Source organism: Helianthus annuus, chromosome 3 (genome assembly GCF_002127325.2).
Source record: "Helianthus annuus cultivar XRQ/B chromosome 3, HanXRQr2.0-SUNRISE, whole genome shotgun sequence".
NCBI lineage: Eukaryota > Viridiplantae > Streptophyta > Magnoliopsida > Asterales > Asteraceae > Helianthus > Helianthus annuus.
This window is the reverse complement of record NC_035435.2, coordinates 157432364-157450718: the sequence shown is the minus strand read 5'-3', so window position 1 is coordinate 157450718 and position 18355 is coordinate 157432364. Positions and strand designations below refer to the sequence as shown.

Here is an 18355-nt window from a genome sequence, read left to right as displayed (position 1 = left end):
TTTATGGGGCCATTCACATGGAGCAAGCCCCTTTTCATTCCGAGCTATCAACATCCACTCGGAGGAGAGATCCAGCCCGCGTTTCGCTGACTAAATGCCAAACAAGCCATATTTGCAGGTTGATAGCCTCATGTTAGTTCTGAATGTGAATTCAAATTGAAAAATGCATATCATTTTTTGTAATTGTTTTCCTCTTTAGTTTTGATTACCTGATTGAGATTACATGTATTAAGTAGGGAAGAATAAAAACTAATATTTAGGTACAAAGCAATGGGTCATGAATTGGGAAAGAAGAAATAAGTGGATTTAATGGACTTTTGTAGTGCACAAGTTTATAACCTAATAATAGAAAAATAAAAAAGGCAAAGTAAAATGTTCTAATATGTAAATAGTATATCAAAGTTCTTTTTACCAAAAAACGTATTTTGACGACTGTGTGTGTTAACTGATTACATTATATTTATTCAAGCCGTGTAGTACACGTGCTTATTATATAAAGATATTTTTAATCAACCCGTGTAATACACGGGGTTCTAACCTAGTATTATAATATAACATAACATGACATCACTTGATATAACATAATATAATATTACCTAAAGTAAACGAAGAATATAATATATAGTATAATATGACATGATATAATGTAATATAAGATTAACTAAACCATAAAAAAACAATACTAACTAAACTAAACATATATAATATTAATTAAATTAAACAAAGAAACGTAATTCGAATATAATAAAAGATAAACAAAATATGCTTGTATATTATATTTGAAATAATATGCATGGGTTTTATAATTTATCATATTTCTTTTTGAAATTAGTTATATAAAAAATAACAAAAAGCTAAACATTGTCCCTGCTAAAGTGTTTTCCCTTATAATAGACGTCTGGTAGTTGCATGTATATTAATTTCAAGAATATAATTATTAAATATTTTTATGTAGCATGTTTTATAATACTGTTTTCTATAAATATAACGAGTTTTTATATATTTTAGAGTTAATTACATAGATAGTTCTTGTGATTCATTGAAGATAACACCTTTGAGTACTAAAAGAAAAATTTTATAAGAGTATTTAGCTATTTTACACTGATCTAACAAAAAAATTAACAACAATTAACCTTAATGCTCAAAGATGCTATAAAATCAAAACATAGTACCTTTAAAAAAAGTTAGTACTTAAAAAGTATTACTTTCACTAAACCAAAAAAAACTATATTTGTAATTAACTCTTATACTAAATTTTTCAAAACTAAAAAGCGTGATTTATTGTTTCAAAGTGTGACTTTTTCTTTTTGTGGCAAACGAAATATCTATATAGGGTAAGGCTAGATAGAAAACCCTATATATATAAAAAACCCGAGAAAACCCAAGCTCCCGACATTTTTTTTTTTTTGAAAAAAATAACACATGTAATATACATGTTTTTAAGACTTTTGGGCCAAAAAAATCAAAAAAGCGCCGAAGGGATATTTAAAAAAAAAAAAACAAGTTTCAGCAATTTTCAGCGAAATTATGTCTTTTTTGCTTAACACGTGTTAGGAGCTGAAATTTGTTTATTTTTTTTAAAAAAATCCCTTCGGCGCTTTTTTGTTTTTTTTGGCCCAAAACACTCTAAAACATGTATATTACATGTGTAATTTTTTTCAAAAAAAAAAAATGTCGGGAGGTTGGGTAAAAAATGGCTTCCCATTTAGGTTTCCAGAGTTTTCTAAGAATTTTAGGGTTTTTTATCTAGCATTATCCTAATCCTATCTATATAATATAAATAAACTTAGAAACAAAAGTGATATGAATATGTGATTAATCGTATTGTTTACAAAATATCTAAATCCAAATAAAATAACGAAAAAGAAAACAAAAAGTGGTTTAACGGTTATCCAGTTAGTTTCACTATCCAACGGCGGTGTCAGCTCATCCAAAATATCCAATCGGCACTCACTTGATTCCTTTTCGATGAAAAGAATGTGCCCCCACTCCCCCCTCTCCGCCACCGTTCACCACCACCACAAACCACCACAATCACAACCACTAGTTTAACACCACTGTCATCCACCTGAAACAATTCTCCTTCTCTCTCTCACACACACACACTACTCTCTAGTCTCTCTCTCTACGCGCTATGTCGATTCTCTCGTCTTCTTCTCCTACTCTCTTCTTCTCCACCGCAAACCCTAGGGTTTCTGTTTCTCTTTCACCTCCTTCTACAGTTTCTACATCTTCATCCGTGCGCAGTCGCTCGATTTTCCGGCATTTTCCGTACCTAGCGTTTTCTAGGGCAGCGAATGCCGCCGCGGAGACGTTTGAAGGCAAGAAGTGGTCGTCGTCCTCTGCTACACAACCGATCTCCGGATCCGAGCTCGGTTACTCGCATACATTCATCGATGCTCTGTCTGAACAAGGTATGCGGTTTCGTGAATGTTTGTGCAGTGAGTTTACTGATTGAATGTTTGTGTTGTGAATTGTGATACACTGATGCTGTATGCAGGCATGCGCAATTGATTATTGTTCTGTTTTAATTGATAACAAAGTGACTGTAGATGAATTTTAAGAGATTGATTGATAATTTGATGTGATGTTTATTGTTAGCATTTTGTGATTTGAGTTCTGTAGGTTTTTATCCTTTGTTTTCGGTTATAACGAAATGCGTTTGAATTGAGTGTTGGAGAGGTCGCCGATTTCTCAAATTTGTTATGAGGTTTGACATATATGTAGTTGTATAGTGAACATATGCTCTGATCTGAGACAGATAAGAAGCAAATTTCTAATAGCTAGAGAAGAAATAAGGTTTTATTAGTTTTTCTCGTGGTAGGTATAGAGCGGCATACATCCGTATGCATCATTTGTTAGGAATTCAGAGGCACACACACAACCACAAACTGTAGAAATGTAGTTTACACAAGATTTAACGTGGTTCGGTCTAATTTGACCTACGTCCACAGCTGCAACTAGGGTTTTCTTATTTTTTAGGTGCTCAAGAGAATTACAATGGTCTATCATCTTTATATAACATTTAGATTAGAGTAAACAACTTTGAGAACAAGAAATCTGACATATGGTGATCTACCATAAATTCAGCCAAGAGACACAATTAGGGCCGGCTACCCAAATGCCTTGCGAAGACTCCACAATCCCAACATCATTGTCTTACATCCGTATTCGTGTCTATGTGCTGTGTGTAATCCGTTGGTTGTCTAAAGTTTCCTAAACTGATTTTTCAATGGGATAAATGGTTTTGACAGCTTCCTTGATGTTTTGGATATGTTCCCGAGTGAATGACGTGTATCTTATCTTTACATATTTTGTTTTGTTCGAGTATGTTTGCGCCATTGACGCTAAGTAAAACTAATGTTTGTTGAATATATTTGCTGCATTGTCTTGTTTTACGGGTGATTCGAGGTTGAACCGTCACTTTTATTCATCGTGTTGTTGGATCTTCAATTGTTCTTAGTGTTATCATCCAACACTTTAATTGCGGTGCTCTAGTTATTCATGGCCTTACTGGTTTTAGATATTGCCGTAGTTGTTTGTCAATCATTATTTGGCCATATGAATGTATGATGATTTAGGGTTCCTTAAATATAAGGTGCATGTTGATGAGAGAGTGATATCTTTATATGCAATCCGAGTTAATGCATTTATAGGACTAGAACATTCGGATACATAATAAATTGACAGTTTTGGTAATCTGTAATGGATGGCGCCCTTGCTTTTATTTTTGTATTCGATCCAATCATCCTCAATAATATATCATAATGCTCTAGAATATCCATAACTTATGCAATAATAATTCTTTATCCCTTCTATGAAACATTTTACAAATGTGCAACTCATTTAAAGAATATAAATGTATTATACTATTCAATATCCAATTTTTCCTACCAATTACTTTCGGAAAAGCCGAGACCTATACACTTTTAAGTAGACTGTTCGCTTGTTCTGTTCATAGTTGTTAATGGCGAATAGCGACAAATAGCGATAAGTTACCTATATGCCACATAGCAATGGCGATACACTAGATTTTTTTTTTAATTTATATGTATATTATATCAAAATACCCTGGTATATACGCTATTTTACATGTATATTTAACAAAAACCTAAAATCCAGCTATTTTAATTGCTATTTATATTAAAAAAAATTAAAGGTCGCTGCCATCACTATCTATCGCTACAGAGGCTATAGCGAGACTAGACCCATATGCTACGCTATTCGCTATAGCGAGCGTAGCGATCGCTATTGACAACTATGGTTCTGTTATCCAACATTTTAGGGATAACAACAGTTGCAAATTTTGTTTGAATCATATAAGTTATGTCTTCCTATAAAGTTGTCAATTTTGGAAGTAATTAATAGGTTCTCTCACTTTTTATTTACTCATCAAGTATTACATTATAAGGAAACTCAGTGACCGTGTGACGCAATAATTTATTACGTAAATATTTGGAGCTGATATTTATGAGTTTACTATATTTGCGCCATACGACGTTTATTTAATAGATTTCCCATGATTTGAGTGAAACCCCGCTTCCTTTTATTTAAATCTATTTAATGGGTTTTAGTTTTACTATTTATTGCAGATCTTCTTTCTGTAATTCAAAGAGAGGCAGAAGCTGGAACACTACCAAAACATATCGCTCACTCAATGGAGGAACTCTATCAGAACTACAAAAATGCGGTGATTATATTCTTGGGCTCATCCTGATTTTTTAAAGTGTGTGAAACACTGAATAGCATTTGCCATCTGAATAAGAGGCTCACTTAAACAAAAGTGCTTATTTCTTAACTTTCAACGTTCTTTCCCTATTCAGGTTTTCCAAAGTGGTAATCCCCGTGCAGAAGATATTGTATTGTCAAACATGCGTGTAGCATTTGATCGAATGTTCTTGGATGTGAAGGTTTGCTTAGATGATACGTATTGGTAATAACTAATCTGAATTATACTTCTTGCTAAACATGTTAATTAATTTTCAGGAGCCTTTCGAATTTTCACCGTATCATGAAGCTATTCGAGAGCCTTTTAATTACTATATGTTTGGTCAAAATTATATTCGTCCTCTGATCAATTTCAGGTTAGTTAACAGTCTTTGTTTTGATTCTCATCGTTGTATTTAGTGGACTTCCTCATTTAGCTTTCCCATATTCGAAGCAGTTAATGCGGTAAAACATCGGATATCGGTCAAGGACCGATATTTGAGATATAGGTTATCGCGGTGGGATATTGGTAACGTTAATATCATGTAGAACTGATATATATAGCAATTTAACACTAACAATTCAGTATACTCTCCTACCATTAACAAATTAACCTTTTGCAACTTGCAAAACACAACAATTGTAGCAAGTGGGAACTCATTAAGACTTGAAACAAACGCTAACAATTAACAATTAAGACTTAAAACACTAATAGCAGCAATAAGAAGAAAGACGAATGGTAGAACTAAGAAGAAAGGTACTGATATCGGGAAAATCGGTGATATACGGTTAAAATCGTCGATAATATCGGTACCGATATTTGACTCCGATATTTTACATGGGGACCGATAACCGACATATCGGAGATATATCACCGATATTAAATGCATAGCCCATATTACACAATAACTATAAAGGAACATGTGAGTATCGTTGTCATTCCTACGACGTAATCGTATTTGATTATCAGGGAATCATATGTTGGCAACGTCTCTCTTTTCAGTGAAATGGAAGAACAGCTGAAGCAGGTTCCTGGTTTCTTCTTCTTCTTCTTATTTTTTTGTGTGTGTGAAATCTTGATCTTTCTTAAGATCCTAATATTTACTTATTATCATTAAAACCATCAGGGTGAAAATGTAATTTTGATCTCAAACCACCAATCCGAAGCAGATCCAGCTGTCATTGCCTTGTTGCTTGAAACAACAAATCCTTATATTTCCGAGAACATAGTAAGTTTTCTTTAAATTAATGCCACATACGATGAAAATGTTCATTGAGTTAAATATTTGATTACTGTAATGCAGATCTATGTGGCAGGGGACAGAGTTATAACGGATCCTCTTTGTAAGCCTTTCAGCATGGGAAGGTTCTATTTACTTTTTAATTCCACATAACAATCATGCCTTCATATAGTTGTCCTGATATGAACTTATATCATAGGAACTTGCTGTGCGTATATTCAAAAAAACATATGAACGATGTTCCTGAGCTTGCTGATATGAAAAGGAGAGCAAATACAAGAAGTTTAAAAGAGATGGCTTTGCTTTTGAGGTATCTACTATTCTTTTTGAAAATTATAATATTTAAGTTGGAACTTCTGTGTGGTTATAAAGTCGCAGTTGCTATTATTTGCTCTATCTCATTCTGTAAGTAATATTCTACACAGATTAAATGTGCTTCCATCAAATCAAATATGTATGTATCTTTATGATTAATAATGTGTGCTGCCCTTCAAGTTTGGGCTTTTTTGTAATTGGGCAACTTATGTTTTTTAGGACTTTTTACCTCTTTTGATAATCTGTTATTCAAACAACTTCAATGTTGTTTAATCTTATTAAATTGTTGGGGCAACTTGCAAAATATCATATATACCCAAGCAAAATTATAAATATCATATATACCCAATTCATTTAAAACAATTTAATAAATGACGACTTTACCCTTATTTTTCTAAAACTTTGAAATCTCATATATGACCTCCAACTTCAAATATTATATTTACTCATTTCTAGCTTAAGTTATTTAGCTTCAATATTATATATGGAGAATACTATTGTTTATGGGAGAAAATAAAAAAAATATAAAAATAGAAGGGGTAAAAAATAAATTTAAAATGTGTTATATAAATATATGAAGTTAAAAGATGAGCAAATATGACAACTTAGAAGTTAAAAAAATAAGGGTGGAATGATTATTTATTAGATTGTGTTTAATAAATTGGGTATATATGATATTTTAACTATTTTGTAAGGGTGTATATAATATTTTTAGTTTTGGTTGGGTACGTATGAAAATTTTCAAGTTTGTAAGGGTATGTATGAAATTAATCCTAAATGGTTTAATAGTTTTAGCTTTTGAACTCTAGGGGTGGATCAAAAATAATCTGGATTGCACCAAGTGGTGGAAGGGACAGGCCTGATCCCGTCACAAATCAATGGTTTCCAGTAAGACATCTTTCCTTGTATGACATGGATACTACGTGTTATTTTCACGTTATTAACTTTTTAAAATTAGGCACCTACACGTTTATAAATTATAACTACATATGTTATGTTTAGGCACCATTCGATGCCAGTTCTCTGGACAACATGAGAAGGCTTGTGGACCATGCTGGTGTGGTGGGTCATATATATCCTTTAGCCATACTATGCCATGACATCATGCCCCCTCCTCCTCAGGTGTGTTCCCTTTTGCTTCTGGTATTCATAATTTTATTATTATTTTTTTATAATTATATTATAAATGTATAGGTTGAGAAAGAAATTGGAGAGAAAAGGTTGATATCTTTTCATGGCACTGGAATATCAGTTGCACCTGAAGTTGATTTCCAAAAGGCCACTGCTTCTTGTGGATCCCCTGAGGAGGTTGGTGTTACATAATTTTACATGTTTTTCCGTCCTTAAAAATTTTATTTATATAAATATATTGCTTGCAGGCCAAGGCAGTTTATTCACAGGCACTTTATGATTCAGTGTGCGAGCAATACAACGTGCTACAATCCGCCATAAATGGAGCAAAAGGCTTAGAAGCATCAACATCAAGTGTCTCATTGTCGCAACCTGTTGACTAGTATATGTATGCCCCAAGTTAGTCTTCAGGCATGCATCCTTTTTTAAAATTTGTACAGAATAGGAGGAATCGGATTGCTAAATAACTTGTTTGTTTTTTCAATGCAGCAGCAGGTGAGAATATTATTTTTACATGAGCCTAGGTGTATAGATACCAAAGCATAGAAGATCTGCAAGCAAATTCCATCAGCAAGAGAAATTTGTTGTTTTTAAGTTTTTTTTTTTTAAAGAAGAATATATACACATATAACGTGTAATGAAATGGTTTAGGGATGGGCAATGTAGAGTTTGTATGGTTATGTTAGCTTGTAAAGGACCATCAAGCTGTAGACAGGTCTTCAACACAAACATCATGTTGGACCTTTTTTACTATATCATAACTTCCATTCCTGCCCTGCTTTCTTATGTTATTGTCAGTTGCATATAGTCGGGTTGATGACTGGTGATGGTTGATTGTTGGGTGTGGGTGGGTGGGGGTGGGGGGGACTTCTGACCCAAATGCGTATACATGGGTCATTTTTTAATTACTATGGGTCACTTTGGGCTTCCATGTAATAATTAACGGGTCAATTTAAAACAAGGGAAATATGTTCCACGGGTCAAGTAGGGTTAAGAAGTAAAAAGAAATGGGTGGAACGGGTTAGTGGGGTAGAAGAAAAAAAGAAGCGGGTTAGAAGCATTATCTTGTTCTAGCTTCTAGGGTTTTTTTTTTTTTTTTTTTCTCTCAGAGAGGGCTTTTCTTCGATCTTGATAGAGAATCTACAAATCATCTTCAATCGTGAATTTTAATGATAGGAATATGAGATCTCTGATATATGTGAAACGTCATCCTAAAATCATCTTTAACTTCATCGACGATTGAGAATCTGGTGAGTTTTTATCTTTAAAAAAAAGCCTTCGTTGGGGTTGTCGTGGCTGAATTCTTAGAACCCATGGCTGTTATGGGTAATTCTTAGAATCAGGTGATTGAATCTGACACTCAACCGATGAACTATGTGTATTTATTAGAAGAGAGTGGGGGGGAAGCAAAGTTGAAGATTTGATAGGTTACTAGTTAGTGTTTCATGATTCGCATAAAAATTTTTAGAGAGAGTATTATAAAGAGTAGTTTTGACTTTGTAAACAAAAGTTGAGTTTGACTGTATTTCTATTATGTTAATGTTGGAATTGAAAACATCGAATCTGTATGATCATTATAAGCGTATGTTGTAAGGGTAAAGGGAAATTGATGTACTTACTGGTCTCGAATATTGACCAAAATATTGCAAGTCTACATAAATATACTCATTTTGGTTGGTTTAATTCTCATAATTTGTTGGACATTCATTACATATTCTACAGATTTGAGAATTGCTGGTAGAATTATTAATCAAATCTGTGCCTTTATTGATCACCAATTTATGCTTAAGCATGGATTGATTGGTGTCACAAAGTATTGACCCGTACTCGACCCGAACCCGTTTCAACCCGATAGATTGGCCCCTCGCTATACAATCTCTTTTTTTTCTAAAAAAAAACATTTTAACTGACCTGACCCGACCCGATCCGAAACCGATACTGACCCAGACCCGTTTCAACCCGAACCTGTTTCGACCCGAACCAAAAGAACCATTTTTTAATTGACCCGAACCCGTTTTGACCCATAACACGACCGAACCAATCAACCTGTAAATCAAATAATCAATTTTTGAAAAACCATTATTACTTTGGTGCCTAAATCCTCTTTTCTTTTAAAGCTGGCCCATCAAGAGAACTAGGACAAAATCAATTAGCCCACCAAGCAAAAATCCAACCCATTCTCTGAACCTTTTTTAAGCTACAATCCAGGGTTGATAATGAGCCCTTTGCTTCGGCCTAGACGAGATTTTGGACCTGAACAATTATCATTCGAGTCCTTCTCAAATTGACCCAAATATAATTTACACCAGATCTAAATGTTCCTTCGAAATTTGTGAAAATGATATTTTCACAAATAAAGGGAATAAATTTTATCCTAATTTTTGACTAGAAATATATATAAGACTATCCACATCAAGAATATTTATAGGTGATTCTTGGCCTATGTGGAGGGTATTTGTGAAAGGGATGGATTAGTGGGTGTTGTAGAGGATGACATGGAGGGTGTTCATTCTTAAGGATTCTTGGTGAAGAATGGGGGAATGGTGGGTCCTTTCTTTTTTTTTATTTAGTTTAAATTTAATAAAATAATTATAATAAGGTTGTTTGTGGGAAGGATATATATGTTATTGTTGTGGGTAAAAAGTGTTTGTGGGAAGAATAAGTGAAAAGCTAATGTGGCATGCTGATTAGGCTGTTTGTAGAAAGGATAGCCTTTCACTGATGCGGATAGTCTAAGAAAACTGAGGTGAATATATATATTTCTTTGTGGGTTTGTGTTCTATGTTGGAAAAGAGAGCCAAATCGTGTCCAAAACGGAGCTAAGATGAATGAGATATCGATGCTCAAAGTTTGGTGTCTAAAACACATAATGCTTTAATATTGAAGTGGAATGGGAAAGTGACACCTTGTCCCACATATAGGATGACACTCCTTCCTTATTCTTCTATGGAAGCACACTCTAGTGTACTCGCAAAGGGTGCGGACCCTAACTCGCATACGTGTAGGCATAATGCGGCACTTTGATGGTACATTTTCCACTTCGCACGCTCGCAACGCCTACAACTGCCTTTGTATTTCTGACCAAGTGGCAGATGGTCAGCCTCTCTGGTGACATGGCATGCACATGGGGCGCGGGTACATGGCGCATGATGACCAGGGCACTGCGCTCGCAATTTTTTCAGAGCGCCTAGGTGGCGCGCGAGTGGCGTACAAAAGTCAGCCAATACGGCACAACTGTGTGGCGTGTTCTTATAGGTTCCTTGGCGACGTAGCGTGTGCACACTGGCATGCCAGTTCTTATGCGCGCATGACTCGCAGAAGCTTCCCAAGCTTCAGTAATAGAGCATGTGCGAATCTGAAGTTGAAACAGACGAGTCAAGGGGCCTTGACAAAATTAAATGACGAATTAAAGTGTATTGAAGATGTTTAATACAGTTTAATTCTCTCATTTAATTCGATTTTTATTATTTAATCTCATATATGCAGTATAAAGATAGGAACATATCTGTAGAAGTGATACCCCCAAAAACACCAACAGCATATGAAAAATTTCCTCTGCAAATTTGTGATCACTTTGCTTCTCTTTTCAAAGTACTCTTGAGGTCCTCGAGCCAACTCCGACAGTATTGTTGCTCCGGTTGTTGTACCCCAGAAGACAAAACGAGTTCTTAATGGAGACTCGGAATTTGTTTTAAGGGGCCTGTGTCAAACACAACCCTCAGCCATGTTGGGGAATTTTAGTTTGCCGGATGATCAGAGAGGCATGTAATCACTCTCAGATCAAATTATTTCGGTGGTTCACCCGAATAATTCAATCGGATACAACTCAGATTTTATGAGACATTGAACCAGGGTATGTGCGTATGTGTGAATTTTCGAACTAGGAAGATCATCAAAAAACTGTGTGTACGAATTTTGGGGATGTTTTCAGATAACTGCCTCTGGCAGTTATATTTCAATTTAATTAAATTGCATTAAAAACATGCCTTAATTTTTGTATGAAAAATTAGGATGAATTTTCACAAATTTTATTTTCTAAGGCATTTTCCATAAAGCAATTTAATTAAAATAATATTTGCACAAAACGACCCCAGCTAGGGGTTCTGCCCCTTGGACCCCGCCAGGGGCTACCGCCCCTTGGACCCTGTTCCCAGGGGCACTACCCCCGGACCCCCGCCAAGGGGTGCTGCCCCCTTGGAACCACCGTAGAGTACGGGCTTCGCTCGTACACTTCGAATTATAATAACTCAAACAAGCGTGCACTCTCACACCTCCTAACTTGCTTGATGTATATTATTATTCGCTTTGATCACCAAGTCAATCCCGATTACACTAAAATGTCTAACAAGCCACCTGTTCTTTCTGTTTCATCTCAATTTCTTTTATTTTCTGTTACTTCACTTGTAATATCATCATCATCATCATCATACTCAGTAAATCCCACCAATAGCAAAGTTAAGGTAGGGTCTGAGGAGGGTAAGATATAGACAGCCTTACCTCTACCCCGTAGGAACAGAGAGGCTGCTTCGAGTGAGACCCCCAGCTCGATAGTAGTTTTGCATCAAGCCTTGGACATAAGACACATAACACTTAGCAATCGGACAAAGGCCGATTAGTGCATGTAACCCCTTGTCTTTCGGCTATCAACGCCACCACAAGATGCATGATTAACCGTCCACCACTTTTAACATTATTTTCATGAAAATAGTAAAATAAAGTTAAAATTAGTGCAATTTCACTTTTGCCCCCCGAGGGCCCACACATATATACATTATATGCTCGCACCTCAACCGGGGCGTACTTCACTTGTAATAATTTTGTACTTTACCGCTTCCTTCTATTTCTGTTTTTGTAATTCAGTAATAAAAACCGTTTCATTTATATTTTGCGCGAAGGGTTCCTACACCTAAGACCGTGGACCCGTTATTTGACTTGAGCTCGGACTCGCTAGCGCAATATACCGAGCACACAGTGGCGGATAAACGGTAAACCTAATCATTTCGATGATATTGGCACGATCGGTCCAAAGATAATTTGGAGGTTTCTAAAATAATCGGTCAGTCTACAAACCGTATCCTCCATGATTCGATGTGATCTTAAGTCCAGCTTTCCCATGATTCGTTTAAGGGCTCCTCTCGTTGTATCTTGGGTGGTGATGGTTTTAGCTCTGCTTAGTGCATTTTATCCCATTTGCCGTTAAAAAATATTATTTTTTAAGTTTGTTTGCTCAAATTTTATACGTATAATTTGTAATAAATTTTACATGTTTGATTCCCGGCCAACACATTTTACGGTTCTGCCCGATTTGTGTATGTTAAGGTGGGCCCATGTGTGTCTACTAATCACAATTTACCTTCATTTTCTTTTTTTTAACTAATGGTATTGTGTGTTAGTTAACCCACAACACAATGTTCACGAATATTTAGTTTATGGTCAAGTTGTGACGTGGCGGTGATGTGGCAATGAGTTAACAGATATTTAGTTAACCCATAACACATAGTCTCAGATTAGCTCCTCCGACGGTCCTGTATGTATGGTTGTATGGGCTTGGTCGCAAAACCATGTCGCTTGTCAAAGGCAGGAGATAAGATTGGTGGCTTTGCACCGGGTTTCTCGATGGTCCATTTCACTCAAAACCAGTTTTCAGTTTAACAAATCATTTGGTTTTCAAAGATAATGGATTTTACGTAAACTAGTAATAAGACCCGCTTGCGATGCATCGTGGGCCCATTGCAAACATCGAATGGATTAGTCCAGACGTAATCTGATGCGTTAACATGTGAAAACGCATGTTTCGACGTGTTCGATCTAACTCAATGTAACCTATAAAAGCATTGCAATTAGACAAAAAAAAAATAAAGTAAATCGAATTTATATCGTACAAAAAGAAACGGAATCGAACATGGTTGGTTCGCTTAGCGGCGACAAAATGTTTAGTAACTCGAATTTATACTGTCGAATGAGAACATATTATACATGTCTAAAATATTTATTAACTAAAATTTGTATGGTATCTATTTTATACTTAAGATTATATAAAAAAAACATTTCAATTAATTTATTGTTTTAACATATTATATAAACCTTTGACCATTCTACGTATATAATAAAAGAACATTTTCTTATAACCCTTTATGTAAAAACATTCCGTAAAGAAAAAAAAACATATAAACAATGTAGAGGGACTAACACAAATCAAAAAGGAAATAAGTAGCGTCAACATCTAAAAGACATAGAAAAATGTAAATACCAAAACATTTTATAAAGAATGCATAGACACCAAGGCAAATCAATAAGAAATCAGAAGGGTCAACATGTAAAAAGTATACAAGGACCAAAAATGTAAATATCACCAACATCATCTTTCAAAATTATATAGAAAGAATATAATTCCCTATTTTTTTAGAAAAAAACTAGCAAACACATTATGTTGGAAAAGCTAGGAGTAAATTGCACAAAACGTCTTTTATGTTTGCTTAAATTTGTAGGGTTCAGCCTTTATGTTTAAAACTTGTTGAAAACAACCTTTACGTTTATTTTTGTTGTAGGTTCAATCCTTTATGACTAACCAGGTTAATTTTATCAGTTTAATCATCTCACATGCCTAACATATGAGGGCATAATTGTCATTTTCTTCCCCCTTCTTGTAAAACCAATGTTGTAGAAGGCGATAGGCGCTAGTCGGGCGGTGAGGTACCGCCTAGGGATTAATCGGATTGGACTTTTTAAGTATAATTTTACAAATTTTTTTATATATATAGATAACTTTATACTTTTTATTAATAAATTTACAAGTTTAGGAGATAACTTTATACTTTTTATTAATAAATTTAAAAGTTTAGGAACCATATGTAAACTAGTGAAAGATAGAGGGGGTTAAATGTTAAAATACCTAAAATTAAATGTTAAAATAGGTTTATAAGTAATATTTGGGCTGTAAAACAATGGGCCAGATTCAAAAATGGGTCAAATTTTGTGTTTAATGGGCTGTAAAACATGGACCGATTAGTCCGATTTTGACCGCCTGGGACCGATTTTGACCGCCTAAGACCGATTTTGACCATATCCGCCTAATTGGACCGACTAGCTAAATATTAGTCAGTAACTCACCGCCAAGCGCCTAGGCGCCGATCAATCGGCCGCCTAGGCCGATTTCTGCAACATTGTGTAAAACCCATAGTACTATTAATCCACAATTCATCATCACCTCCAAATTTTATCTGCAACTGCCTATCGATATAAAACAAAAAACACATCCGCTACTTGCGGATCCAAAACCCTAACCGCTTCACCACCATAATTTGCACATAACAATGACGCCGTCATCCAATGCTGCACATGATGCTGCTACATTAGTGAAGAAGCACTGGATAAACGACCGGAATCAAATTATCCAGGGGGTTAGGTTCTGCATAAAAGGGTGGTTCTCTCTCGTTTGATTCGAAGGGACAGGTCTTCTTCTCCGGTGAATACTGCAAAACAGAACACCGTTAGCCTCGTCACGGGGAGAAGGGAGATTCTCTCAATGACCCGACTCCGGCGTGAGAATAAGTATGTGTTTATGAAGAAGAAGAAGTATTGATGAAGTGAGTATGACTTGAAGTTCATACCTGATTTATTCTCATATTTATAGCCAGGAATTTGGGCGGGAAAACTCGTTGTTGAAATAGTAACGGAAGATGCTAACTCCGTAAGCGGTTATTTTCCCTCCGTTAATTCTCTTGATCGGATTGTGCGTGCACACGGATCGCGATCTTGATCAACGGCTGGGGTGTTGCCACGTGGAAAGTGGGCAAGTGGAGGTTTCTCTCCAATTCCATGCCATCATCATGATTTCAGGATGACATGGGGTGATGACGCGTGTCCCAGGCGTTATAACCGTCTGGTGGTGCACGATTGAGTCTTCTAGAAGATTATTGCCATAATCTAGTGTGACTCCTTATTGTGTGGTATTAGCTTAGTAAATAATATCCAAGTCTGGTTATTATTTAAGCGGAAATGTTAACCTGGAATTTTTATCCCTGTTTGTTATGGAGAAAAGGCGCAAGGACTCATTAACTTCCTTTTGGCGCGCGGGTGTTATCTGCTGTCTTCCTTAAACTCTCTTTGTTGGACCAGTGCGCGGCCGCGCAAGGTCTAAAGAGGGTTAAAAGGTGAGGTTGTGGTATGGTCCCAAGTACTTAATACGAGGTTTTTGGGACCTTACCCCTTCAAGTCCTCCCAGTCTAGTGTTGCTCTTATGCCAATAAGTGGAGCACTGGACTATGAGAGAGGGGTGCTTTTTTCTGTAGGGTTTTTCTTTTTTCTTCTTTTTTTTGCAGTGGTATGGATAATCTTTTGAAAGAAGATTTCCTTACTCCTCATAACCTTTGTTTAAAAGTGTTAAGGAAATTTGTGAATTTCCCTCTATTGGTCTGACCTTCTTTAATCATGATCCGATGTTTTATTACATCACTTGTAATAAAAATTGAATATACGCATTACATTTTCATTTTCTTGCTTTGGTATGTGTATCGACGCTGTCAGACTTCATTTATTGAGATATGACATTTTTTCCTGTGGCGCCGTTTAGGGGAGATGATTTGATAGTTGATCATGATTGTAACCTTTCTCCTTTATCGATGTCAACACTTCTATTATATATACATTTGATAGTTTTGAACTTTTTTACCTGATTTGGGAATATGAAGACTAGGCAATCCTTTCATTCCCGAAGATTATTGGAGATCTTGAGGGTCTATGAGGCCGCCAAAGGTCTCCTTCCTCTTGCTGATTCACCACCACTGGTGGTTACCGGAAACGAAAAGCCTTCTAATCCCGTCTTTCCCACAGCTATGGGTTTTGGTTATGAATCTCGCCGGCCAAGAGATGTTGGTGATGAAAGGGTTGCTTTACTATCTACCGATGATTTGATGGAACGCTTTCCGACTATCCGGAAAGGTGAATTCTTGGTAGTGTATCATCGCCGGAACAAACGTCGTTCTGATCCAGTTGCTGTTGACGTCGATCTTGCTGCTGATCTTCGTCATTAGGTTAGGTTTTGGGAATGGTATATACCTCTTTTGATGTTGTAGGTATGTTTATTTTGCGACTGATATTTTGGAAGAAACACTGTTGTGTTCTTGTAAATGGTTTGTTAAAGTGCTTTTGTTGCACTAATGATATTTTTGATGCACTGTTGTGCATATCTGCCTTGGTAATTCACAAGTTTGTGTTTGGATTACAATATGTTTGTGACACCTGTGTCACTTCAACCATCAAACAAATACCAAACCAATGAAATATTGTATTTCATACTTGGGATTTGTAAAAATGTATGTATCATTTGCACATATCAACTCTTGTTCGATTTCGGGCTCTAAATCGCTTTCTGGAAGGTTATACGCGCACTGATGCGTAAATATAACCAGTTTAATGCAACAAACACTCCGGAATAGTGACATAAGCTTAACATACCTTAAATAACCTTTACATAAATTGGAAATAAGTTTCGGAAGGTTTGGTATGCCGAAATCAAGTTTATTTGCTTACAGGGACTAAATTCGACAAACTACGAAAGTATGTCAATTTGTACTGTAACGGACATTCCGGAACTTGACCATAATTTAAACATACCCTAAATATCCTTTACATAGCTTAGAAATAGGCTTTGAGGTGTTCGGTGTGCTAATATAAACTTTCTAGTCATTCAGGGACTAAAAACGTCAAAAAGTGCATAAGTTTGCATTTTCGCGCATATCTTACGTTCTGAATATATCCGGACATCCAAAAATTTATGTAAGCATTAAGATATTTTATTTTAGTGTTTGGCATAATAAAAATCCATTCGTCGCTTAATTTGGATCGTTTTTGCGTCCGTTACGACTTCCGTCGTAATTAACCGAACAACGCAACCGTACGACCAAACGAGCCGACATCCGGGATATTTTTGAGCACATTTTAAGTTCTCTATACTTTAAATTCATTTTAGAGCTTTGAAATGGGGTTAACGGGGCTTAAACATGTCAAAAATGCATCGAAAACCAAGTTTGGGGCTTCAGGGACTAAAACTGCCAATTTTGAAAGTTGCTGACCTGCAAGGTCCTTACGATCCGTATGGACCTTTGCTTACGGTCCGTAAGCAGTCCCCAGATCAGCAGAAACTTGTTTCCAGCTTGTTCCAGCTGTTACACACAATTGCACATGGTTTCCTTGATTCTATGGGCCAATTTTGATGGTTTTCAAGTGTCCCTTGTATTTGTAAACCATGTGCCCACATGGATGGTTGAGATTGAAGCTCGGTTTTCGATAAACGATCTTAACGGTTCAAGGAAATCTATAAATACCCACCTCCTATCACTTGCAAAACCCACATTGATCTGATTTTGGCTCTCTAAGTTGAAGTTTATACTTCATACCTGAGAGTAAATCGGATCAAATCTTGCGGGGACCCTTTGTAAGTATTCCTTCGTTCTTTTTATTCGTTTTTAGCGTTAAAGTCAAACCGCGTTTGACTTTCTGCATTGACCAGTTTATGGTCAAAGCGAAGTTCGTTTGAACTTCATAACGTGAGCGTAATCACGATGGTTATAGTCCCTAATAACTATACCTACTGATTACCACGTTATCTAGGCTCAGTGACGAGTCGTAGTTTCGGCCAAAATGCGTATTCTTGCGCATTTTGTAACCAAACTACTTTTAGGTATCAAAACCGTTTGTTTTGATACCAAACCTGTTTTCTAAATTCGTTAAACATGTTCTTACATGTTTAACTCGTCACTTGTAGAATTGTGCTTGTATAGGGTCGTAAGGTAAGCGATCTAAACAATCGCTTATACTCTCGAACCCGACCCGTTTGGTTGATCTTTAGGATCCGACCAAACACATTAGGTGACCATAGTTGTATAGGGAATAACCTTCCGAGGTTATACCTTATGGTCACGTCGTTTAAGTAGTTGTATGATAGGTAGTTTATATGCCTT

The 18355-nt window shown here is 36.0% G+C and overlaps 1 protein-coding gene across 6 annotated transcripts; it reads left to right on the top strand.

The window, feature by feature from the left end:
• The first annotated feature begins 1903 nt into the window (after nt 1–1903).
• On the top strand, nt 1904–8178 carry LOC110930224 (glycerol-3-phosphate acyltransferase, chloroplastic). Of its 6 annotated transcripts, none has more exons than XM_022173479.2 (13): nt 1904–2414; nt 4593–4690; nt 4824–4910; nt 4987–5084; nt 5678–5735; nt 5835–5936; nt 6012–6073; nt 6148–6258; nt 7073–7151; nt 7266–7385; nt 7458–7571; nt 7643–7782; nt 7887–8178. In XM_022173479.2, exons 1-12 carry the CDS (start codon nt 2135–2137, stop codon nt 7775–7777), a joined length of 1344 nt encoding a protein of 447 aa, XP_022029171.1. In that variant the 5' UTR covers nt 1904–2134; the 3' UTR covers nt 7778–7782; nt 7887–8178. The 6 variants fall into 6 exon arrangements, with proteins under 6 accessions (XP_022029171.1, XP_022029169.1, XP_022029170.1 ...); XM_022173477.2 differs by having other exon boundaries at nt 7884–8178; XM_022173478.2 differs by having other exon boundaries at nt 7643–7793.
• Nucleotides 8179–18355: the final 10177 nt, after the last annotated feature.